The sequence below is a fragment of the Echeneis naucrates genome, chromosome 14 (genome assembly GCF_900963305.1).
Source record: "Echeneis naucrates chromosome 14, fEcheNa1.1, whole genome shotgun sequence".
In the NCBI taxonomy this organism is placed as follows: Eukaryota; Metazoa; Chordata; class Actinopteri; order Carangiformes; family Echeneidae; genus Echeneis; species Echeneis naucrates.
The window spans coordinates 21,672,386-21,699,343 of record NC_042524.1 but is presented as its reverse complement, the minus strand read 5'-3'; the positions used below and the strand labels follow the sequence as shown (position 1 = coordinate 21,699,343).

Genomic DNA, 26,958 nt, shown 5'->3' with positions numbered 1-26,958 from the left:
AAGGTTTTTAGCTGGCGAAGTTCATTCATTCATTCATCTTCTGCTGTTTAGCCATTTCCGAGTCACAGGGGTGCTAGAACAAATTCCCGCTCACAGTGGGGAGGCAGAGGTATACACTGGATGCAGTTTAAAGATGCTGAGGGAAAATGACGCATAACGCTAAATGCAAAATTTTCATATGAAAAAATACATGAATTAGATAAACATGCATCTGCTTATAAGGACAAATTAAAACAACCTTGTAGGTGTGTATGCTGTTTTGTGTTTAGTAAGATATTTCCTGTTTTGTCAGGTTGGTACGTGTGTGGCAACAGATGCAAACCCTGCAGCTATGATCACATGGAAGAAGAATGGAAAACCCCTGGTAGCAGATGGTAAAGGTAAAACACCCCATCCTGTCTGATGACAATAAGCTATCCCACAGTAACTCAGTGCACAGGACATTATCATATACAGATTACTCTGAAGAGTGAGATCTGTCATATTGAGATGTACTTACCACTTACCAACTTACCTATAAGTTGTGTGTGTGTGTGTGTGTGTGTGTTAGGGGGTGGGGGTTGCTAACACTGATTCAAGAGACTCAAGTGAACCGGATCAATTCAGTGAACGACTCAGATTAACCGGAATTAAGAAAATGTTTACCAGCACTACAAGAGACAGTTACAACCACACTTGAACACAAGATGCACATGGAGTTTATGTGCATATCTCGTTACGTAGAGATAGAAACGTAGTGTAGTCAAAAGTACAATATTTGCCTCTTAGTAGTTGTAGTAGTTGTAGTAAATGTAAAAAAAAATAAAACACTTAAGATCTAACTGTGACATGCCTGATGCTGCTTTGATATGCAAATGTCCCAAAAGACTTATCTTAAATTATTAGATCTTATCTTACTGCCTTTGTCTCTGCTTGTGTGTGTGTGTGGATGTCTGTCCCTTATAGCCATTGTGGTCACCACAAGCTTGAAGCTGGATCCTGCATCAGGCCTTGCAACTACCTCTTCAATCCTCCAGTATGTAGCCACCAAAGAGGATGTTGGTGTTGTCTTTACCTGCATGTCCACACATGAGCTGACCAATCAAGAGATTGACCTTGATCCTTTACCTATTCACTGTGAGTAAAATGCAGCACTACCTTTATTCAGCCAGGCCACATCCCATGGGCTGCTAAGTGTTACATTTAATATTCCACAACTTTATTTATTAAACATTTGAACTGTTTAACTACACCTTTTTTTAAGGATTCATCAATTTCATTAAAGAGAGAAACCAAATTAAGTTGTTTACTGTGAGATATTTTAGTCAGGTTGGCATTTCTACCCCCAGGATATGTTTTAGAAACAGGTGTGTTAATTGCTCTTGTGCACATTCACTATAAGGTTTGTTGTAGAGAAAGACCCACTGGCAGACAGCGCAGTTCAGAGGTCAGGGTCAAGTTTACAATCCAACAAATCCAGCAATATCCAAAGCATCAACATCTTCATCAGTTTATCCGGGGCTGGGTCGCAGAGGTAGCAGAGGTAGCACACGACCCCAAACTTCCTTTTCCCCCACCACATTGGCCAGCTCTGACTGGGGGATCCTAAGGTGCTCCAAGGCAAGTGTGGAGATATAATCTTCTCACCTGGTCCTCAGCCTGCCCTGTGGCCTCCTCCCAGCTGGACATGCCAATAATACCTTGCTTGGGAGGCGCCCTGGTGGCATCCTTATCAGATGCCCGAACCACCTCAACTGGCTCCTTTCCACGCGAAGGAGCAGCGGCTCTACTCCAAATCCCTCCTGTGTGGCTGAATTTCTCACCCTATCTCTAAGGGAGACTCCAGCCACCCTCCTGAGAAAACCCATTTCGGCTGCTTGTACCCGCAATTTTGTTCTTTCAGTCATGACGCATCGCTCATGACCATAGGTGAGGGTAGGAACAAAGACTGACCAGTTTGCCTTCTGGCTCAGCTCCCTCTTCGTCACAACAGTGCAGTAGAGCGAACGCAACACCGCCAGTGCTGCTCCGATTCTCCAGCCAATCTCATGCTCCATCTTACCCTCACTCGTGAACAAGACCCCGAGATACTTAAACTCCTTCACCTGGGGTAAGGACTCATTTCCTACCCGGAGTACGCATGCTACCGGTTTCCTGCTAAGAACCATGGCCTACCATTTAGAGGTGCTGATCCTAATCCCAGCCGCTTCCCACTCAGCTGCGAACTTGTCCAGTGAGCACTGGAGGTCACAGACCAAAGGAGACAATAGGGCCGCATCATCCGCAAAAAGCAGGGATGTAACCCTCAGCTCCTGATATCCTGTCCATGAAAATCACAAACAGGATTGGTGAACAAGCGCAGCCCTGGCGGAGGCCAATCCTCACCTGAAACAAGTCTGACCCTTTGGGAGTACAAAGATTGGATGGCCCTTAGCAGAGACCCCCTTACCCCCATACTCCCGCAGCACCTCCCACAACATATGGATAGGCATACTCCCAGGCCCCCTCCAGGATACGTACGAGAGTAAAGATCTGGTCTGGATTGTTCCACGACCAGGTCGGAATCCGCATTGCTCCTCTGCAATGTGAGGTTCGACAATCGGCCGGACCCTTCTTTCCAGCACCTTGGAGTAGACTTTCCCAGGGAGGCTGAGGAGTGTGATGCCCCGTTAATTGGCACACATCCTCTGGTCCCCCTTTTTTAACAAGGGAACCACCACCCCGATCTGCCACTCCTTTGGTCCTGTTCCAGACTTCCATGCAATATTGAAAAGGCGTGTCAACCATGACAGCCCCTCAACACCCAGAGCCTTCAACATTTCCGGACGGATCTCATCAATCCCTGGGGCTTTGCCGCTGTGGAGTTGCTCAACTACCTCACTGACCTCCTCCCGGGAGATCAACCCTGATCCTCCACCATCCTCCAGCTCTGCCTCCACCCCAGAGGACGTGCAAGTGGGATTCAGGAGTTCCTCAAAGTGCTTTTTTCCACATTCCGACTACCTCCTTAGTTGAGGTCAACAGTGAACCATCCTTGCCATAGATGGCTTGGATGTTCCCCCGCTTTCCCCTCCTGTGATTGCTTAACGGTTTTCCAGAAACACCTTGGTGCCTCCCGAAAGTCCTTCTCCATGCGTTCTCCAAACTCCTCCCACACCCGCTGCTTTGCCTCCCTCAACACTGAGGCTGCAGCCCTTCCAACCACCTCAAGAGTCCCCCGGGCTAACATATCCCGGAAGACCTCCTTCTTCAGTTGGACAGCTTCCCTGACCACTGGTATCCACCACGGTGTCTGAGGGTTACCGTCCCTTGAGGCACCTAAAACCTTGAGGCCACAGCTCCCCGCGGCAACTTCGGCAATAGACCACTCACGTTCAATGTCCCCTACCTCCACAGGGATGCTAGAAAAGCTCCGCCGGAGGTAGGTGTTGAAGGTCTGTTGGATCCTGGACCCCGGGCAGGGTCACTTTTTCTCCCCTTGTTCTCTCATGGGTTCTTTTGAACCACTCTTTGTCTGGCCCCTCACCTGGAACCAATTTGCCCTGGGAGACCCTACCAGGGGCACTTGGCCCTAGACAACACAGCCCCCAGGTTCAGAGGGGAACAGAAACCTCCCCACCATGATAAGGTGATGGTTCTCCTGACAGGAATATCCAAAGCAGAGATGAGCTCAAAAACAGGCATAGGTCAAACAAATCAAATCAGATTTATTTGACATGATGGTGCAAAAAGTTCAAGGAGATGAGCTGTAGTATGGAATTCATGAGGATAAGGGAGCAGCAGGTGTTGCAGGAACATGGGATGGCAATCAGTCACCACCTGCAGAATGAGGATAGGGAGAGAGAGGAGAGGAGCTGCGAGAGACAGAGACTTCGGGAACATGGTTAGTAAATGCAGTACACGTGCTTAGAAGTGGGAAAAATGGGGATTTCTGAGAAGCATGGTTCTTATCAGCGCATACAGGGGGGAGGGAGAGAGAGGGAGGGAGGGGGAGAGAGAGGGATGCTCAGTCCTTCCCCCAGCAGCCTAGGCCTATAGCAGCATAGCAAAAGAGTAGAGGACTTAAACATTTTAACTATGAGCTCTGTCATACAGAAAAGCCTTGAAAATTGCTAAAGAGTCTGCCCCCGGACCAATACTGGAAGTTTGTTCCATAGAAGAGGAGCCTGATAACTGAAAGATCTGCCTCCAGATTTACTCTTGGAGACTCTAGGAACCACAAGTAAACCTCCATCTAGAGAGCGGAGTGGCCTGCTAGGACAGTAAGGAACTATGCGCTCTCTGAGATATGATGGAGCTTGGCCATTAAGAGCTTTATACTGTATGTTAACAGAAGAATTTTGAATTGTACTCTATATTTTACTGGCAGCCAATGAAAAGCAGCAAACAAAGGAGAGATGTGATCTCTTTTCCTAGTTCCTGTTAATATTGGTGCAGCAGTCTTCTGAATCAACTGAAGGCCTTTCAGAGATTTGTTTGGACATCCAGATAGTAATGAGTTAAGTGGTGCAGCCTAGAAGTTATAAATGCATGGACTAGTTTTTCTGCATCATCCTGAGAAAGGATGTTTCTGATTTTCCTAATGTTTCTCAGGTGGAAGAAAGCTGCCCTACTGACTTGTTTTATGTGAGGGACAAAGGACATGTCCTGGTCAAAGGTTAATCCAAGGTTTCTTACAGTGGAGCTGGAAGCCAAAGTAATACCATCCAGACTGATTAGATCATTAGATAGCATTTCTCTGAGGTGCTTAGGGCCAAGTACAATAGCTTCAATTTTGTCAGAGTTGATAAGTAAAAAAAGTTTGGGCATCCAGACTTTTATGTGTTCAAGACATGTCTGCAGTTGGACTATCTGACTGACTTCATTTGGCTTCATTGATAGGTACAGCTGAGTGTTGTCTGCATAACAGTGGAAGTTGATCCTGTGTTTCCTGATAATATTGTCTAGAGGAAGCAGATAAAGTGTAAAGAGGATTGGACCAAGTACCAAACCCTGTGGGACTCCATAACTGACTACAGTGCATGAGGAGCTGCTGTTAGCATGAACAAACTGATGTCTATCTGATAAGTAGGATTTGAACCATCTTAGTGCCATTCCTTTAATGCCAATTTCACATTCCAGTCTCTGTAGTAAAATATTATGATCCATGGTGTCGAATGCAGCACTAAGATCTAAAAGGGGAAGTGCGGAGGCTGAAGCCATTAGAATATCATTGGAGACTTTAACCAGCACTGTTTCTGTGCTATGATGGGCTCTAAATCCCGACTGAAACTCTTCAAACAAACTGTTCCCATCCAGATGATCGTGGAATTGTTTTGCTACGGCTTTCTCAATGATTTTAGAAATGAATGGAATGTTTGTTATGGGTCGGTCTTAAGAGTCTGAGGTACATAACCCAGAAATAAAGTCAGATTAATCAGATCTAGAATGAACAGCTCAGTTAAATAAAAGATCTCTTTAAAGAGGCTAGTTGGTACTGGGTCTAATAGACAGGCTGACGGTCTGGATGATGAAACTATAGAAGCTAGCTCTGAGAGATTCAGAGGGGAGAATGATTCCAGATGTAAAAGAGGCGTTGATTCGGAAGTTGCTGTATTCACTCGGTGATTATTGTCTAATGAAGGCAAGAGCTGATGAATTCTTTCTATGATTGTGAGAATTTTATCTGTAAAAAAGTCCCTAAAATCGTTGCTGCTTAGAGCTAAGGTGATCACTGGTTCAACTGAGCCATGACTCTCTCTCAGCCTGACTACAGTGCACAAAGGCAATCAGAATCTTGGCTAACAATGCTGGAATGGCTCAGGAAACAGACTGGCACAATCTGGCAGAGAGTGATAGACACACCAGGCTTAAATACCCACAAAGCAATCATCAAAAGGGAATCAGGTGTGATCACAAAAATGGAGGAAACATCAAACAAAGACAGGAAGTAGGAGGGTGGAGTTGAACATGTCATACCAAAACAAAAGCACATAACCACCACCATATCATAAATAAAAAGCACATGTAACTGAAAAACGTAAACAACAGTCACTAACAATTCCACATATTTTTGATGCTCACGTAGCAATTGTTGGTGCTTTTGACTGTGCACAGGTGTCAGTCGGGAGACCCCGACTGGTCTGCAACCCCATACATGACAATTTTGATGCACTGTGTATTCAGACACCTTTCTATCAGCACCACCATTCATTTCTTCAGCAATGTGAGCAACAGTAGCTCATTGATTAGAGCAGATCAAACAGCCCGGCCTTTGTTGCCCACATGCATCAGTGAGCCTTGAAAGCCCATGACCCTGTCGTTGGTTTGCCACTGTTCCTTCTTTCTTTGGATTACTTTGGAGAGATAAATGACCACCTTTCTTCTTCTGATTGGATCACGGAACCTGTCAGACCCACCTGAGAAGATTACCCTAGAGATTGTGTCCAAAAAGCCCTTTGTAGAAGGAGATAATGTGACGATGAAGTGTCAGGCTGATGGAAACCCTCCACCAAGCTCCTTCTTCTTCCATATCAAGGTCAGTCAAGCCCTAGCTTAAATAGCCCTGTCTGTTGTTAAACACACACACTGTGACCACCAATTACTCATTACCATATGCTATATTCTATTATAATAAATGAATAATATATGCTTAAAAGTTAAAAATGTGTTATTCAAAGGCAAGTGACAATTTATTTCTTTATTTCTTCACAATTCAAATGATGAATTCTGAGTTATTCATCATGGAATTTTTAAAGTCTTAATGAATTAATTATGTTAATCAAGCTCAGATGAAAATATTTATCATCTTCTCAATTTCAACTAATAATCCTTTGTATGACAGATGCTGACAGTAACCCCCACCCAACTCTTTCTCCTTCCACTAGGGCCAGAAAACACTGGTGGAAAATTCAGACACCTACACTCTGACTGCCATTAACAGAGAGGCTACAGGGGAATACAAATGCTCCCTATCTGACAATGAGAAGCTGGAGGCCTCCCAGAACATTGTTGTTGGCTGTGAGTATGACACATGTATAGTCTTAGCATAGTGTACCACAGCAAGGATAGAAACCAATGCTGCAGTACAGACTAAAATGTCTGACTGCTGCCCTCACTGTTCATAAAGTTCTTATTTATAACAATGTATTTCTATGTATATTGTAAATAAAGTCACTGGAGCAGAGAAATCCTCTTTAAACTTTCAGAGCTCAGCCCAGTGGATGGGGAAAGTGTGAAGTGCGATGCAGGAAGGACAGTTTAATTAAAAATATGTTGACAGTGACTGAGTTCAAGTGACAAAGTGTTGGAGCCTGCTAGGAGCTTGGGAACTATTAAACTATCTTGGTACAGGGTAGAGGGGTGGAGAAAGAGCAAGAGCAGGACGATAGAATATGCCATAAAAAAGCAAATATGGTTTATATCAGAAGAAATAACAATGGGAAGTGTGTGGTGGTGTGTAATGATAACTAATGATAGCTATCATAGCAGCAGGTATTGAGCAGGAACAAGGAGCACCGTTGATTCAGTGCCTGTAGGATGGGGACAGGAAGAGAGAGGACAGGAGGGACAAAACAGATTACAGGAAGAAACAAAGTTAGTGATGTGATGTTGTGATGTACATGCATTGGGGAGAGGGAGAGAGAGCCATAGAGAGGGAGAGGAGGATAGAGGGAGAAAGAGCACTCTAGGCCGATAGCAGGAGAACTAAAAAAAACAAAGTCATTAAACCTTAAATTTTTAACTGTTGTCATAAAAAAGGTGTTGAGCCTATTAGCCCTTTTTGAGGCACTGATATCATACATGCAATTAAATCGATGCAAAGTGGGAACGCTCCAGGACCTGACAGGTTTCCTGTCGAGTTTTATAAGGTATTTGCTCCTAAATTATCACCTACCCTAAAGTCAATGTACGATGAAACCTTTTCTACTGCCACGGTCGCTCTCTGAAGCTACAATTTCGGTATTACTGAAAAAAGGAAAGACCCCTGGATTGCAGCTCCTATAGGCCAGTCAGCCATCTTAATTGTGATTATAAGTTACTCACTAAGACCCTCTCTCATCGCCTGGAGAAGGTGCTGCCCAAGATCATTAATCAACACCAAACAGGATTCATTTCCAATCGACAGTCGTTTTTTTTTACATGAGACGATTATTGAACATTATGTACTCCTCTCACTCTGAAATCCAGTCTGAAATTATTGTCTCCTTAGATGCGGAAAAGGTGTTTGACCGGATAGAGTGGGAGTAACTGCTGACAGCTTTTGAGAAATTTGGATTTGGACCTGCATTTTATATATATTTTAAACCAGTGGCTTCCGTGCAATAATAATAATACTTTTGAATATTTTAAATCAAATCAAATCAGATTTATTTGTATAGCGCGAAATCATAACAAAGTTACATCAAGGCATAATGATGTAGTATGGAATTCAGCAGCAGGCATTGCAGGAACATGGGATGGTGATGAGTCACTACCTGCAGGATGAGAACAGGGAGAGAGAGGAGACGAGCTGGGAGAGACACAGACTTCAAGAGGACATGGTTAGTAAATGCAGTACACATGCTTAGAAGTGTGAAAAATGGGGATTTCTGAAAAGCATGGTTATTGTCAGCGCATGCGGGGTTGCCCAGTCCTTCCCCCAGCAGTCTAGGCCTATAGCAACATAGCTAAAGAGTAGGTGGACTGCCTCCAGATTTACTCTTGGAGACTCTAGGAACCACAAGTAGACCTCCATCTAGAGAGCGGAGTGGCCTGCTAGGACAGTAAGGAACTATGAGCTCTCTGAGATATGATGGAGCTTGGCCATTAAGAGCTTTATATGTTAAAAGAAGAATTTTTAATTCTACTCTATATTTTACTGGAAGCCAATGAAAAGCAGCAAACACAGGAGAGATGTGATCTCTTTTCCTAGTTCCTGTTAATATTGGTGCAGCAGTGTTCTGAATTAATTTAGAGATTTGTTTGGACATCCAGATAGTAATGAGTTACAATAGTCCAGCCTAGAAGTTACAAATGCATGTACTAGTTTTTCTGCATCATCCTGAGAAAGGATGTTTCTGATTTTCCTAATTTTTCTCAGGTGGAAGAAAGCTGCCCGACAAACTTGTTTTATGTGTGGGACAAAGGACATGTCAAAAATTACTCCAAGGTTTCTCACAGTGGAGCTGAAAGCCAAATTAATGCCTTCCAGACTAGTTAGATGATTAGATAATGTTTCTCTGAGGTGCTTAGGGCAGATTTCAGTGATATACACATTTTTTAACAGGTAACTTTTTGGGGCCAATCACAGACATGACTGCTTTTAGGAACACCCATTACAAAAGTAAATTTTTATTTGAAAATTGCATTTATAGGGCTGAATATATCACCATATATTATGTCCAAAACCTATCCAAATACAAATTTTACCTATTTTTGCCTGTTTTATGTTTATGTTATGCTTTATAACTCCAGACGTAAACCCACAACTATCAGGGATGGCTGAAATTAACAAAGACCTTCGAAATATGAATTTATGAAATTTCATGTGTTGTCTTAATTTGTCATAATGTTGTCATAATTACATTAAAACTTGGGGCAGTAAAAACACACTTTTAGTCGAAATGTCCATTGTTTGCTTGTTGACACGGAGAGGAGAGCCAACAAAGGGACCAGCTGGCTGCAAGCGGCCGTCGTCGAGGTCGCCGTCCTTTTCGCCGTCAAACTTCTCCACGAAAGCAACAAAAACGACGATAAAAAACGATTAAACGCAGAGTTAAGGAGAAATCCGGGTCAACTGTGTGCGTCACTGCGTTTATGTCCCATGCGGCTCTGGTCCCGTTACGCAGCCCTTATTTGGGGGGACAAACGGCCCAATCAGGGATTGTTATACGTCAGAGGTCCGGGCTCTCGGGCCCGATCTCTCAGGGCCTCTGCTATTGAAAACTTTCATCGTGACTTTGATTGACAGGAGACGCTGCCTGCGCATAGTAGATGCGCAGTCTGACGGACCTTTAAATTAGAGTTAGCACAGAGGGGAGAGAAGACAAAACGTCCAATTACCTGGATGCAATGGATAAAACTGAACCGCGGATTATTGCTGGGCACAACTTCATCTTTGAAATGAGGCCATTTTTGTACTTTGTTGTTGTTTCTATGACAGTATACGATTTTTAAGGGAGTTGAAAGAAACAGTGTAAAGATGGTACACATATGTTTACATTCCCTTTGCCGTTAGAGTGACGTCACTTGTGGTCTTGCCGTCGTCTTCTACTGTCCTAGACATTTTCAGTAATTATGATAAAACTGTAGCACCTAGAAACGTCAACATTTTATGCATGTAGCTCAAAGTGTGTTTAAAAACGTCTGCGTTGAAATTTTCATTAAACCCTGCCTACTTTCGTTGTATAAAGGACGCTTTTTATATGTTAATTAGTTTGGGACGCCGGTGTCCCAACCACTAGGGGGACTGAGCGAACAGGTTAAAATGACAAATCTGTCTGGATTCTTGTATCTATTCCAAATGATACCTGTTTACCTGCCTAAATCTTTATTATTTATATTAATCTTTTTCTTATTTCTGTTTTCATATGGAATAAATTCCCCTCACGTATTAAAATAGTACATTTAGAGAGGCCAAAATCTGAAGGCTGGTTCGGGTTACCAAATTTCTTTGACCACAAATTTTGAACACTTTAATTACCTTTGTGAGAACGAAAATTTTTCTGCATTTGTATCAGTATTCGGGTTAGGATATTTGGCCTTAAAGGCGTGATGTGCTCTACTGAGTTCCCTTGTAGTTTCCAAATACGCTCAGAAAATCACAATAAAAGATCAAGTCTGAGCAGAGATTTATGACTTAAAGGGAAACTTGCACCATAACTCTTGAATGCTTATAGCAACTGGCTCCTCTGTTATCATTGATAAGAAGAAATACAATGAGTGGAAACTGTGCTTAGCTTCAACCCACTGGTGTAACTCCACAGAACCATCCTTTTCTCTCTTGTTTCCTCAGACTTGGACCTGAGTCTGAGTCCCACTGGGAAGATAGTGAAGACTGTCGGGGACACTTTGTCTGTGAAGATTGAAAAGAGTGCCTCAGGAGATACCAAAGTGTCATGGGCAAAGGTAATGGAAGTTGGAATTGGGCTATTGATCAAAGATGTGGCTTTGAAATATAAAAGGAAATGGAAGAGTTGACAAGAACAGGATGTGTGTCCAACTCCTTCTGAGAAGTATGGTGTTATTTTTAGAGTCAAGTTTTCAAACTTAGGCTATTGTGGCAGTGGGATCCATTAATGTTACTGTTTTGGGTTAGCATTAGCAACCGATCAAATTCACCTTGTTTTAGTTAATAGCCGAATAATAATAATAATAATAATATAAACTAAAGAAAGTATACAAATATGGCGAACAGGTACTATTTACATGTGACTTCAGTAGGCCATGTTCAATATCAGACATGTCCTACACTGTGCTGAGGAGGAAAATTAGTGAAGGATGAAACAAAGTCTTAAAGTATTAGCAGATGACTCAAAGATTTTGGAGATATGGTCTTAACAATGCAGTAACACCACAATATACAAAATGAAATTAGGTATTAGGTGATATAGTTCAATGCTAAAATACTCACAAAAATATATTGTTATCTAGTCAAAACTGAGCCACTTCTTGATCTACCAGTGTACACTGCTTCTGGAATTTGGTCGATAATTGCGTGATTGGTTTTCTTGGGGACAAGAATACTTTTTCCTAGTCTGTGATTAGCTGTTTTTCAGGACATTGTCACGATTTGCAAAGTTGAGCAAGTGAGCAGCAGAGTTGAGAACACGCAGAGGAGTGCTCGTGCACAGTGCAGAGATCTGTTAGGGAATAACTGACTGAAACTGAGAGACAGACATTAATATTGTATGACAAGGAAAATTCATACATTGAGCAAAAGGTACATTTTTATTTGCTTGGTCTAAGTTATTCATTTTGCAAGAATATTTTGTCCTCAAAATATTATAAAACTTGTTTGCAAAAAAATATTTTTCTGTGCTAAAAATACCTCAGGAGACTACGTTTCAACTATGTTTCTGAGAGAGACACACTGCTTTCCTGGGGTTAATCATAAGAAAAAGGAGAAATATAGTCAGATAGAGTTTAGGCAGTAGATTAGAGAGTAAATTAAGTGAAAAAAGGTTTCCATACTGGTTCACTGCAGCAGTCAAAATTGAATACACTGTAGATGACAAATTAAATATCTGGGTTATGGTGGACTTTTCTCACACTGATGTCAATCTGGTTTTCAGAATGGAAAGACAGTAAAGGAGCCAGCATTCAGCAGTTTGACATATGCTGATACAGGAGTCTATTTATGTGAAGTCTCTATGGGCGGCCTCACACGACGTCAGAGCTTTGAACTGGTTGTAGAGGGTGAGTATGAGCATGTCTGTGTCCTTGTAATGGCCAAAATAAAAAAAAAGAATAAAATGACAGGACATTTAGGCTGGTGATCACTTTTTGACACATCTTCCAAGTAATCAAATCAAATCAAATCAGATTTATTTGTATAGTGCATAACAAAGTTACATTAAGGCACTGTACATATAGAGCAAGTCTAGACCAAACTCTTTATAAAACTATTTAAAGAGACCCAACAGATCCCCCAATGTTTGAGGGTTTAGACTTCTTTGTGTTAAGAGTTAGTTTTTGTGGATTTTGCCACTTTGTGGTTTTGTTTTAGAATGTAGGTTAATATTAGGTGTTGATTGGGTTAATGTTTAAAGTCATTCTTTTTTTGCTCTTTTTTATAGTAAATTAAACAGTGAGTTTTTTGTTGTACTGTCAGAATTTATTTTGACAGTTACTATACCCTTTTGAGAAAACTCCCATTTAACATCTCACAATGCATCCTTAGAGCTAGTGTACAATGGACGATATCTAACCAAGCAATATGTACCATTATGCTTTGCACCCATGTTAAAATAAGAACCCAGTGTAACCCACAACTCTTAAAAAAAAAAAAAAAAGACAGGGTTAGGGTTATTGTTAACTGGGGAATTCAAGACAGCAGTTCACACATCAATTGTGACGTTACTTGGTGGTATACTAAAATGTTTAATTTGTATATTTAATATCACAATCTTACAATTACAATTAATTACAATTACAAATAATTATACAATTATACAATTATTACAAACTTCCCTCAAGTTCAGTTAGTTTTTTTAAAAAAATAGACCATACAGCATATTGTGATCAATCCAGTATCATCAACTTCTGAGATGGCGCTTATTCTCAAATCCAATCAAATCAAATTAGGTTTATTTGTATAGCGCCAAATCATAACAAAGTTACATCAAGGCACTTTACATATAGAGCAGGTCTAGAACAAACTCTTTATAAAATTATTTAAAACACTAATCCACATTTACAAGTAACAAGGGTTGCATTCAAGTTTTTTTTATTTTTGAACCATTCAATTGCAAAACTTAATGTGATGTAAATGTGATGAAAACATATCATTAGAGACCAGTCTTTTTTCATCAGGGAAGCCTGTGATTACCGGCTTAACCAAACGTCTTGCTGATGATGCCACACACAATGTTCTGACTTGCGAGGCTGAGGGAGTACCAAAGCCCTTCTTCCAATGGAGTGTGAATAGCACAAACGTGAGTGGCAGAACACATGCTTGTGTGTTATTGTGAGACATTTCAAGTTAGGCTAGTGGTAGAGAAAAATAAGCTGCAGCAAAAACAGCAAATTGAAGCAAAATAAAAGTAAACAGTGCAGTGTGGTGTGATTAAAAAGCTCTTTGAAGAATTTATACCTAACTAACTTCAGTTCGCTCTTGCAGTTAAAGTAAAAAAACTGAGTTCTTGACTCGTTTCTGTAGTCATCAGTTTTGGAGGATTGAGACTGTATGCATGGTGCAGAACTGATTCAACAGAGACTAATTTCTGTTCCAGAAACTAGACCACACTCAAAAATTTGCAGGAATGGCCTCACAATAGTTATTAGAAATAATAAGGAGTGAGTTTGCCAAAATACCTGGTGCTAGAAGACATATATGGCTACTGTGATGTCAAAACCATCCATCCATCCAAGAGTAATACCACTTATCTTTACAGATTTGTTGATTCACCCTAGACAGGTTGCCATATCAACCATTTAGGTCTAAAAACTATTTATAACTTAATTTCATACATTTTGACTGTGGGAAGCTTGTGTAAAAGGAGGGAGACCACACATGCCTATTCCACGTCAAAAAACACTGGGCCTGGAATGCAAACCCACAGCCTTCTTACTGTGAGGTAACAGTATTAATCAGTGCAGCACCATGTTAGATTCTGGCTTGTTTCCCTGTGTGATGACCCTTTGCAGTATTTTATTTTCAGCTCTCTATCTAGCAATACAATAAAGTTTGCACCTCGCTATGTGAAATTTTCTGAAGTGCCTTATTTGTGTGAATGTCTTTCTTCTGTGGCTCCAGGAGGAGAGTACCTATGTCGGTGGCAAGGCTACCCAAAAGATTATTATAACCCCAAAAGTGAATCTAACTGTAAGCTGTGTCGTCAGTAATAGACTGGGCGAAGATGTCCAGACCATCAATGTTTCCTCTGGTAAGTTCATGCATCTGGAAGTTGGTTGGTTGTCTTCGTTTTCCCAACTTTGGGGAGTGAGAGAGATTCATTAATAGAGCCAATAAATAAAGTTCAGTAGCCTTTCACTTGCTTTAATTAGACTACATTAAGCAGTAATATTATGAAGCGAATGAGCCAAATTAAATTAAAACTTCACAGTGTATGCACCCACCATCAGTTATTGATCTTTAGCTTTCCTGCAACTTCTCTCAGCTATGCAGGAAACAAACTGCCTTCACAAGAGTCTTGGCGGTAGCTTAATGACAGGAGCCTCATTTTAATAATAGCTGCTCATTGCAATGCCTCAGTTCTGGTAATACAACAGATACTACATTAAACAGAACAACTTATTAATACACTAGCTCAAACCCTATCTTCTGGGTTACTTCTGCTTTTATGGTCATTTTAGAAAATTTTAGAGAAATAGGATCATTGCACCAACATGCATGAATAACGTATAAATATTAAATATTAAATTGATGGGAAATGAATGGATAGGTCAGACAATAAACAATAATAAACGCTATTACAGCTTCTAGGAGCTATTGGAAACAAAACTTACAGAGGGAGATGGTAAAAAACCTACCACATATGCATTCATTATCTGTCCTTGTCTGTTAATTTGGCTGATCTTAGCTGAAGTTGGCCAGGGTAGGGTACATCATTGACAGGTTGGCAGGCCACCATACGGCCAGCATATGGAGCAAACGACACAGTCAAGCTCAATTAGCCCAGAATATTCTTGCTGTGAGATGACCATGCTAACCATCATGCCACTCCGTATGAAATATATGAGCATACCAAATATTAAATATTTATTCTCATTCTATCACTTTACCAAAACAGTAATAGTATAGTATAGTAGTAATAGTAGTAACTTGTTTGCAGTTAGGTACTTAGGTAACACTTTTAATACTACTCAATACTACTCTTAGGTAATACTACTCAAAAATTTTCAATCTGCCTTAAAATCTTTGACAGCTTTGGGGTGGTTAGATTTCGGGACAGAAACAACAACAGCATCCTTCCAGATGGTGGGTACATGCTGTGTCTGTAATGACTTATTATAGATGTGGTGAAAGATAGGACTCAGCTCACTAGCACAAAGTTTTACAGTGTGTACCGCTGTCTGATTTATGTAGGCCTGCAATGGTTTTCATACCTGTCCAGACTGACCCTAGTTCATTTGCTGCCAGCTTCTGTTCCAGGCCTAATTTATAACTTTGCTTTGCCTTTACAATTTCAATTTTCACTTTTTTTTTGTGGCAGAATGCAGATAAGAAGCAGTTCCCTGCTTGAAAGCAAGATACTTCCTTTGGAGACATGACTTAACTGCGTTGTTAAGCCATGGTTTATTATTGGGATATATTTTGACCCGCTTAGATGGGATGATCATGTCCCCGCAAAATGTGATGTGGGTACTGGTGTCTTAAACCACTTATCAACTCCACTTGTTTGCAGTTGTGTACTTAGATAATACTTGTATCAAAAATATGAAATAGAAACACAATTGAAGCTGAAACAGAGCACAAACAACAACAACAAAAAGTAAATGTAGAATGTCAAAGGCTCAAAGTCAGTCATGGTATCTTCTCATGCATACATGATTTGCCATTTGCTGTCCCTCAGTCTTTTTTTCCGCCTTGTTAATCTTATTCTCTTTTGTCGCTGTGTCTACTTTGGGTGAATTTCTCATTGGTTTTGCCTTCTTTCCTCTGCAGCCTTAAATGCACTGCCTGGCTTTTGTTCCAAAAGCATGATTAAAGAGAGTAAATTGATACTTTCCACTTTCCAATGCAGTTTGTTTATTGGCACAGAAAGACAGAAAGACATTTGATCTCATCCTATGAGGCAGAATCAATCCATATTTTCTTTGATAAACAGCAGATATGCGGTTTGTGTGACTTTTATTTTTTATGAATTCTAATTCATTTATGTTTGGTTTCAGTTTTAAAGGAGGATAAGGAAGAAAGAGGTAAGAGTTTGTCTTTCTCTGAAGTTATATTTTATTCTCTATTCTTTTTATTGACTGTATTACCTAAATTTATTAGGTAAATTTCTCACCTTCTCCTAATGCTTTAATTCACAGTTTCTGAACATATACCTTCCTCTTCTCTTTTGATATTATATCTTTCTTCAAACTGACTTACTCAAGCAGGAGAGCTCTAAGAGACAGATTATACTAATTAAAGAGGTCAGTAAAGATAGATCTGTTCAAGGTATCTGGCAATGTTTACTGAGATAGTAGCAGAGCAAAGGTTATGGTGATTAGATTCCAAAGATGAGAAGTGTCATTATTAAATGAAGGACCCAGTGAAGACAAGAATAAAATAAAGTGAAGTGCTTGACTGTGGTGAGGGTGATACAGCTGAGAGAAGGGATACAACAGCACATCATATTTGGCCAACAATTGAATCAAATGCAACTGGACGTAGGACTTAGGTTTGTCAAAGATGTTTTTCCTCCTAATCCCAAGGGCTTCATCAATTTAGAACGCATCAGTCTGACTAGTCCTCACTAGACTGACAAACAGTGGAGTTGGACCCAGGTATTTAACCTTTGTGGGAGTGTTCACAAAACTCCTGGTGAATAGTAACCCATTAGTGTAGTTTCACTGACCATTGTTAGAGGCCTCCAGTGAACGGCCGTCATTAGGTGTCTTGTGAGCCCACTGGTGAACGACAGTCATTGGAGTCACATGAGGTTACTTTTGGGCAGCCGCTGTTGGAGGCTGAGTTGTTAATTCTCTATGCAGAAAGCCCTTCTGACATCTTGCAGGGCAATGAAGAAATGCTGCTTATCCCTCACTTTGTCACTCAACTCTTGAGTTTCCTCACTAAAATCAAAGACATCAAAACGATGATAGAAACAGTTTGCAAGCATTTGCAAGGTCTAAGTCTGAAGCCCATTTAGGGTGACTTGGTTACCACTGTCTGATTTATGTAGGCATGCAATGGTTTTCATACTTGTCCAGACTGACGCTAGTTCATTTGTTGCCAGTTTCTGTTCCAGGCCTAATTTATAACTTTGCTTTGCCTTTACAATTTAAATTTTCACTTCTTTTGTGGCAGAATGCAGATCAGAAGCAGTTCCCTGCTTCAAAGCAAGATGCTTCCTTTGGAGACATGACTTAACTGCATTGTTAAGCCATGGTTTATTATTAGGATATATTTTGACCTGCTTAGATGGGATGATCATGTCCCCGCAAAATGTGGTGTATGAACATGTTAAATCGACCAGTGAGTCCAAGTCATCGCCATAAGACTGTAAAAAGGTCCCAGTCAGTGCAGTTAAAACACTCTTGTAGTGAGAGAACGGATTCTTCAGACCAGACCTTTATGTCCTTGGTTACTGGTTTTTCTCTTTTGAGAACTGTTTTATATGTGGGGCACAGATGCACGCAGTTATGATCCGAAGAGCCCAGAGGAGGAAGTGGGAGGGATTTGTTAAGGGAGACATGATTGAAATCACCCATGATAAAATTTGGTGCATCAAGAGAAATTTCTTGTAATCTTTGCACCACATCAAATATGGTAGTGGAGGCAGCAGCAGAATCTGCTTCCGGGTGGTACAGATACAGTTGTAATAAAAAGTTGGGGGAACTCACGGGGTAGATAAAAGAGACGTAAAGACACAGACAAGAGTTCTGTGTTTGCCGTACAAATATGCTCTCTTACAGTCACAGCAGTGCAGCAGCATCTGTTTATATATAAACATACCCCTCCTCCTTGTGACTTCCCAGTCAGCTGTTTCTGCCGATGTGTCAACCTGATTTGGCTTCCCCCAACTGCTTGTTCCCCTTTACGCTGATTTACTGCTGAGCTGTGCGTAGTTGCTATGTTACCATACGTACTTAAGGAAGAAATGCAAATAGAAACACAGCTGGGTATACGGAAATCAAAATGGGACCAACCAATGTGTAGGCTACTGATATGTTATTTATTAAATTAAAACAATAAGCTGAGAATGCATTTGTTAGACCATTCATTGTCAATCTTTGTGTAAATGGATGGATTAAGCTGGTACACATTTGGTTTTCACTGGATTTTTTTTAGTGTTGGTTATAAAGAAAGAAAGAAAGAAAATGTGTCATTTGACACTGTCCCGCAGGTCCTGTCATAATGTAGGGAGTCAGCTAAGCGGTAAGGAACACAGGAGAAGTAATTGTATTTATCATGAAACATACTTTTTTTTTTTTTTTTTGTGGTTATTTATTTACATGCATGATGTAATAAAAAAATCATAATTGATTAGGAGCAAAGACAGGGAAAATCCAAAAGCCAGAGCTGTTTGCAGATGCAGTGAAGACAGGGTGAGCAATTATTCAGTTTTAATGTCAATGCAAAAACATATTCCTTTGCTAGAAAATAAACAGATAAAACAATAAATTGTCTCTTTATAAACAGCTGATGAAACTTGAGTAAATTAGTGAAAGAGAGGCAGCTTTTAAAGGTGTTGGGACTTCTGCTGTCAGGAGTGTAGCCTAAGTTTAAACGTTAGCATGTAGTATTACCAGGGACACATGAATAAATTTAGACAGAATTTCAGTCTTTTCCCTAAGGTGCTGTGTGGGAACAGCAAATTCCAAGTGTGTGTTAGTACTGCTGTCTGTTTTCAGGCTTCCAGGAGGATTCAGAGGACCAGGCAAAGCTCATTGTGGGCATTGTGGCAGGCCTTCTCATCGCTGCTGCAGTGATGGGACTCATATACTGGCTCTACATGAAGAATTCAAGGTATAGCAGCACAGACGGAAGTGCATATTTAATTTTTACATTTCAATTTCCAGTCCTGGCTCAAGCCCTCATGACTCTGCTTTTGCTAGCTGTGTTCCAGACAGAAGAAAGAAAATCAGTACTTTGGAGAGTAAAGTTAGAATAACAGCAAGCAGGAAGGTTCAGTACAACACACTGAACAAATTTGTGTGTTCTCCATGTGTCAAAGAAACAATGAGAGGCAATGAGAGGAAAAGGATGTAGCATCAAGTGGGTTTTTGAGAGCACAGAGCAGAGACCAGAGGAGAAAGTAGAAATGTGCGTTTGACAGATGAGTCTGTAGCCTGCTGCAGAATGACTGACTGCACATCTCAAACAGATAGAGGCAGTCAATTTGTAGCAGAGGTTAATCATACTTTCAATTTTGTCTTCACCACAGGCAAGGAAGCTGGAAAACTGGGGAGAAAGATGATAGAACAAGTGAGGAGAGCCAGAGACTAGAGGAGAACCACCACACTGTGTAGGTGCTCAGGCTGAATGAAAGAGGTACGTTAGAGCTCAGTTTAATTATAATTTTCAAGTTGAAACTCATTGGATATGTTAACATCTAAGTTATGATTCCAGTTTATTAGAACTGATCTTATTTTTGAAGGTTTTTGTAGACTTGCAGATTAGTACTCTGTCTGCACTGTAGTCTCACTGAAGTCAGACAGGGCAAGCCAGCAGTGAGATGATCAGGTAAAACAAACAAACAAAAAAGAGAAGAGAAAATATGACAGTTAATCGCTAAAGGATTTTCTCAAATTCAAAAACATCAACATCATCAACAAAGTATCTCTAAACCTCTTCATCTTATTAGCTTTGAAACTAAAATATGACTTGGGACCTTTCTTCATGCCTCTCTAAGGGCTGTGACCAATTTAATATTGGTAAGATTATTTTCTTTTGATGCCTGGAAAGCTGAAATCAATAATTCCATAAAACGTATGTAAAAAAAAAAGCAAAACAAAAAAAAAAAACAAACAAAAAAAAAAAAAAAACAGCTTTATTCTGGTGAAATAACATTTTCCTCTCTTCATCTTTAACTGCCCTTCATCCCCTCAGATGTATTCCCAGGGTGGGACCCACAGGCTTAAATCAACTATAGCTTGGTTCCAGAGCTCAGACTCACTCTGCATATCACTGATTTATTCAATTGGTCAAATCAGTCTGGTATTGTGATAATTGACATTAGTTTCTGTGAGACCAATCTAGCCAAATGAGCTCTGTTAGTAGTATTTAGAATGGGCAGGTTTTATGCCAGAGACAGATAAATAGTGACAGAAGAATTGTGACAAAAACAAATAAATGTCTGACTCACTAAACTGTTGTCATACTTGCGATTTTCACTATATTTATGGAACAAGTGCATGCACATGCATTTGCAGCATAACAGCATAACAGATAAGATAAGATAATCCTTTATTGATCTACTTCCTCCCCCTGGGGAAGGGGGCCTCCTGCTCTTTTGGAAATCTACCACCACCTCCTTAGGCTTGCTGATGTTGAGCTTCAGAGGCTTGTTGTTGCACCATGTGACAAAGCTTGCTATCAATCCTATGCATGGCTTAAAGTATTCCGGCACCGTGCCGGATCTCGAGTGTTGTTCGACTGCGATTAAAAACACAATCAACAACAACTTGGGAAAAAATTTGCTGAGTTGTCAAACTCAGAAATTACTGCTTCCAAAATAAACATGAATGTCTGCTGCACATATTTTAGAGTTCAGAAAATGGTGAAAATATGCCAAGTTAACCTGTTGCGTGAACGCTTATGAGATGGAAGTCGGAAATGTCTGAGTTGTTTTCAGTTCAGAGTTTCTGTTAACGCAGCATTCAAGCCATTTTCATCGAAGGCACTGATGGAGATGATGGAGAGTAAGTTTGTGAAGCCGGGGGAAGGCGTTCATCAACAGACAAAGGACTTAAAAGACGTGGATAGAAGAGGGGGGCAGAGACGACAAGCCTTTGGTTATTTATATCTTTTGTATTTAGAATAAGAATGAAATAGTTGACTGATGCACTGTAACTGTTTACAAATAGTTTTTGTATAAATTGTCCTTTCCTGAATTGGTTGCTCATCAAATAATTCCTCACATGAATTATCTTGACAGAGTTTCACATTTAACATTATGATTGTTCATTTCTAAATAGCTAACCCCCCGAAAGAATTATGTACTCCTCCTTGTCGTCATCGCTGATGTGTCCGACAATGGAGTCATCATCAGAAAAACTTCTGGAGGTGACAGGAGCCAGAGTTGAAACAGAAGTCTGAGATGAAAAGAATGAAGAGGAATGGTGACAGAACAGTTATCTGGGGTATTCCCGTCTTGCTTGTGACCACCTCAGAGACACAGCCAACTATGACATACTGTGGCCGGCCCATGAGGTAGTCCAGGATCAGGGTGCAGCTGCATATCCATCAGCTTGTTCCCAAGGAGGCTGGGCTGGATGGTATTGAAAGCACTGGAGAAGTCACTCACAGCACTTCCCTAACTCTCCAGGTATGAAAAGGCCCTATGGGTCAGGAATATGATGGCACCCGCCACAACAATGTGAGGCCGATATGCAAACTGCAGCGGGTCCAGGAAAGCAGTGAGCAGTCACCTTAGGTGTTTCAGAACCAGTCTCTCGAGCATCTTCATGACATGTGACGTAAGTGCCACAGGTCTGTAGTCATTAGGAGCACTGGGACGTCCTTTCTTTGTTACTGGGACGATGCAGGAGGTTTTCCACAGTTCAGGCACCTTCCTCAACCTCAAGGAGAGGTTAAAGAGGTGCTGAAAGACTCCCGCGGAGTCTGGATAGCTTCCTCAGTACCTGGCTGGAAGTAAAAGTAGAACAGGGTGTGGGGGTGGGTTGCATTGAAGGGCCCATTTTCATGGGAGTGTCTGGAGGGGGGAAGCTGCGTTTGTAGTCTCCCGATCACGGAGTGGATGATGTCACTTGCACTGGCAGCTACAGCTGATGGTGGGATGTAAACAGTCACAGCAATGGCATGTGAGAACTTTCATGGCAGATAGTAAGGTCCCACCGCCAACAGCTCAACGCCAGGTGTACAGACACTGTCCTTTACAGTAACATGTCTGGGATTACACCATTTAGAGTTAACAAAGACAGCAAGACCTCCTCCTTTCTTCTTACCGCTCTGCCTCTCTCGGTCCGCTTGGACCAGCATGGCCAGCTCGACAAGACTGTCAGGTGTATTCCCCTGTAGCCATGTCTCCATGAAGCACAACAAGCTGCACTCCCTGTAGATATTCTGGCTGTTAGCTAAGGGTGTCAACTCGTCTGCTTTGTTGGTCAGTGATCTCACGTTCCCCATAATGACCGATGGCAGGAAAGGTTTAAATTTCCTTTCCCTCTCGATCCTCTCCTTGACTTTGGCGCTGGCTTTCTTCCCACAGCGGTTACCTTTCCATATCTTCATATATCCATGTCTGCAGCGCAGTAGTTCCTCATGGGTGTACGTGAGCATTAGCAGACAAAAAACAACAGAAAGTCTCGTAGGAAGCAAATAACTCAGTTAACGCAACACAATCCAATTAAAAAATAAGAGAAATAAGTCAAAACAAAAGAAAGAAGTGAAACAGAGCTGCTACAACAGGCTGCCGACTTTTAGCGCCACTGGAAGTGACATATCTGACAGATAAGCATTCTGTTCCTTTCTATAATATGAGTGTCCCAAACTACTGATTATTACTACTACTAGAAGCAGATGTTCAGCTCAGCCCATCAGTGTATCATCAAAACTGCACAGATAAATACTAAAAAAATACTGGTTCATTTAAATCAACGTCTGCTTAAATTTAAATTTCAAAATAGACATTGCAAAAACTATTATGAGAACATTGCACTCATTTTATTTGTTCTACATTCATCTTACAACAACTGTAATCTGCAATTATCGTGGTTTGCAGCAAAATGATTTACAAAATCATCAGTGTTGAAATGCAATCTCCCCTTTGATAAAATAGCTTACCTGTAGCCACCAGTTGATTCACGTGTGTGTGCTTGAAACAACCGCTCAAATCTTCTTCTTCTTGGTGAACTGAGCAAGAAACTTGGCTGGCTCCACTGGATGGTAGTGCCCGTCTTTCGGTCCACTGATTTGATCCAGACTGCAGTATCCAAACATAGCTTGCTGTCAGCTTTTGTGGACAGAGGTCCAAGACCCCTACAGGACGAAATGTGAATAATTTTTCTGATCATCTGACATTTAATTTGGCACTATCATCAAATTCTGTTCCACGACTTCCAGTCTTTACTTTGGTATTTGATAGTGCTGGGGGCCACTGCCAAGGAAATTAAATATTGGTTATAATAAACTGGAATAAACTTTCATGCTAACTTTAAATTGATATTTGTGTATCTCCCTTATCTGTCATTATAAGTTAAAAATCTTAATGATTGAAATGATTGTTAATAATTGGTTATTTCCCTGCATGTCCTGTGTGGAAACAACAGTCGAAAGCAGTCCTTTGGCATTGAAATACAGATTCAGTTGTCTGCTGACTTGCTCCACCAGGCTCTACATACGCAGCAGGAATCACAGTGATTCCCTATCAAGTCTTGTCCACAGCCTGCTCTCCTACTTCTGTCTGAAGATACAATGCCATTTAGTTTGTTTTTATGTATATTTTTTATTTTTTTGCCTGTACTCTTCAAATTTAAAATGAAAATCCAGTGCAATGTTAAGGGTTGTTTCATAAATCTAAATCAAAAGTGTGCCCAGGCTTACTATGGCAATTGTGGTTTTCATTTCTACTTTTTTGCTCAACATGTGTGGCAAAGCCTTTGTTTGGCTGAGCTAAGGGGGTCACACCCTGTAACTAAATGAAACTGTTGTCTGAATTTCTCAGAGAATAACCTCACCATTTCACATCATCCTGCCTCATCTTCATTGGTTTCTAAACACTGGAACAGTAAGTGCTGATCGTGAAAGTTAAAAAATTTGATAAAGAGCTAGGTGTTCTGTGAATAACACCTATACATGCAGTTTATTTTGTGTATGTGAGCCAAATAATTGGCTGTCATTAGTGCAGATCTAATTTAGACAAAAGAGCATTGTGACACATCCAGTCAATGGGAATGCTCTTTTCTGTAACTGACCGGATGTTTTTCCTCTTCAGCTCTTACTTTTTCTTAGTCTCAAAAGGGACTTAATTCCTTTATGATGCAAATCAGTTTTTCTGTGTGGCAAAATGGAATAATATGGCAAGAAGTCATCAGAAAGGTACAACATGGAGGAGATGCAGCATGATGCTCTGCTGTCACATTGTCACGTGTGTTTATTTTACATTATCTTTAGATTGAAACACTAAGAACTGCCGTCGCGTCTTCTCTGGCCTGCTCTACATTTCCCTTTCATGGTTTTTAAAGATATTTTTCATGTTTTCATTTTGAAAGAGCTTTACTGATTCCAGGCCTGAATGTTCTTTTATTTGTTGTTGTTTTTGATTTATTTATATTCTGCATGCAGTCTACTTTAAAGGCTGACTGCTGCATGCAAGGTAATTTCTTAAGCCTGGTTGAAGCCATCAAGTGTTGATAAGGTTTTATATGAAAGGAGGGTTGCAGTGGATGAGGATTTATGTTATCTGTGTTTATTTTCTGCTGTTATGTTACAATTATTACGTTTTTGTAGCTCGGTGTGAGAGATAATTCAAAATGAAGACTGGTAGACTAAATGAGGTGCATTAAGATGATGGAGTCCTGTAGAAATGCCCCATTTAGCACACTACCCTCCAGCATTATTTAAAATGACAACATATTTATGATGCAGTGGTTGTTGAACTACATGCCATAAACACTTTCTCACATTTTTTCTCATGTCTTGTTCCCTTTCAAATAATCAGGTCAGCAGTGAAACCAAAGAGCATGGGTCCTAGCTGTGTTGTACATTTTTTTTTTGTACTGTTGTTCACAATAAAGTGTAAAAATTTTGAAAAATATGTCCATGAGTTTTTTAACAGTGATAGAAATCCATGTATTAGCCATGAATTGAAATCAAAATGTAATTTATTTGTCATGGATTTCCTGTAAGAACTCATATTTTGAGTCCAGACGTAGTTACTTGGAAAATCATAAGTCTACCTCAGTAAAAAAAAAACCCATAAAACTTCAAATATATATATATATGTAACAGACTTAAAAGCAGCAGTTTACTAGGTTTAGTAAACGTAACATAGTTCAAATCAATTAACATAAGTACAAAAAAATATTGCAGAGCAAAACATTTATTGATCTTAATTTACCTATAATCATAGTTTTCCTATTGCTTTCCATGGCCCACCAAGCACTTTATGGAACCTTTGGAGACTACATAAGCCACATGATAATGGGGCTTCTGGTGGTGCCACGCTGTCTCTGAAGGCACTCTAATCACGTCCATCCCCTGTTTGTTTCTCACTTGCTATGCACACAATTTTACCAACCCACTCATTTATACACACACCTTCACTTAGTTGTGGGCGGGACCATTTTGGATACTCCTTTTTCAAGATTTCCTTTTCAATCTTGGTGAGGAGTCCATGAGAGGGTGCGGGAGAGAATCTATTCCAGGAGGAGGTCAGACAGGTAAGTGGGGGCAAGATTGTGGAGAGTGTTGAAGATGAGAAGGAGATTCTAGTAATGAATTCAGTATTGTACAGGGAGCCAGTGGAGTGAGATGAGGACAAGGATGATGTGGGCAGTTGATTTGGGATGGGTGATGATCTGCGCAGCAGAGTTCTGGATGATTTGCGCTCTGGTGGGGAGGCCAGTTAGAACAGCATTGCAGTAGGATTTCAGGATTTGGAGCCGTGTATCGTCGGCATAGCATTAATTTTCATGTCCTTCGTACCATATTTCAGTCAAGTTTAATAAATCAACCCCAGACCAAAATCTGGCTGTAGGTCTTTTGAAAGCCTCTCTCTTAGTCTTTCCCACTCAGGCTGGAAAGGTGAAAAACCAGTTCTGTTAGTTACAGTATAACGTCCACCTGGTCCGTACTCAGAATTCCTATCAGAGTTTTCTGAGTTCATAAAAGATCCTTATGATGCAGTGGCTAAATTTAAAGAGAACATTTGGTCATCATTCCCAACAATGCCATATCTAAATTTCATATTAAAGTTCATATTACTATTACTAATAAATAGTAAATAGTAGTTGGTCTAATAGATAATAGTTCACTAATAGAAGAAAACAAGAACCACCCCAGGTTTCTCTTCAGCACTGTAGCCAGGCTGACAGAGAGCCATAGCTCAGTTGAACCGGTGATCCCCTTAGCTCAAAGCAGTGATGATTTTAAGGACTTACTGTACATTGTACATGTACATGTAAAATTCTCACAATCAGAGAAAGAATTCATAAGCTCTTACATACATTAGACCTTCTTCTACTGAATACAGCAACACCTATTGTACATCTATAATCATTCTCAGCTCTGACTCTCTCAGAGCAAGCTTCTATAGTCTCATCATCCAGATCAAAAAAAGCTGAATCTTGATCCAGATGTTTTGGCCAACTATAGACCAATATCAAACATTCCATTCATTTCTAAAAACCATTGAGAAAGAAGTACCAAACCAATTACACAACCATCTGGATGGGGAAGGCTTGCTTGAAGAGTTTTCAGGATTTAGAGCACATCACAGCATA

The 26,958-nt window shown here is 40.5% G+C and overlaps 1 protein-coding gene across 1 annotated transcript in view; it reads left to right on the top strand.

Moving 5' to 3' along the window:
• alcama (activated leukocyte cell adhesion molecule a) overlaps positions 1-25,266 on the top strand; it is a 55,991-nt gene extending 30,725 nt beyond the window's left edge. Inside the window, exons 5-16 of the mRNA XM_029519924.1 lie at positions 293-380; positions 946-1,116; positions 6,372-6,496; positions 6,846-6,978; positions 10,955-11,067; positions 12,234-12,357; positions 13,474-13,595; positions 14,417-14,546; positions 16,516-16,542; positions 19,186-19,300; positions 19,719-19,825; positions 23,785-25,266. Coding sequence (XP_029375784.1) covers positions 293-380; positions 946-1,116; positions 6,372-6,496; positions 6,846-6,978; positions 10,955-11,067; positions 12,234-12,357; positions 13,474-13,595; positions 14,417-14,546; positions 16,516-16,542; positions 19,186-19,300; positions 19,719-19,803 — 1,233 coding nt within the window. The 3' untranslated portion in view covers positions 19,804-19,825; positions 23,785-25,266. The remainder of the gene's footprint in view (positions 1-292; positions 381-945; positions 1,117-6,371; positions 6,497-6,845; positions 6,979-10,954; positions 11,068-12,233; positions 12,358-13,473; positions 13,596-14,416; positions 14,547-16,515; positions 16,543-19,185; positions 19,301-19,718; positions 19,826-23,784) is intronic.
• Positions 25,267-26,958: the final 1,692 nt, after the last annotated feature.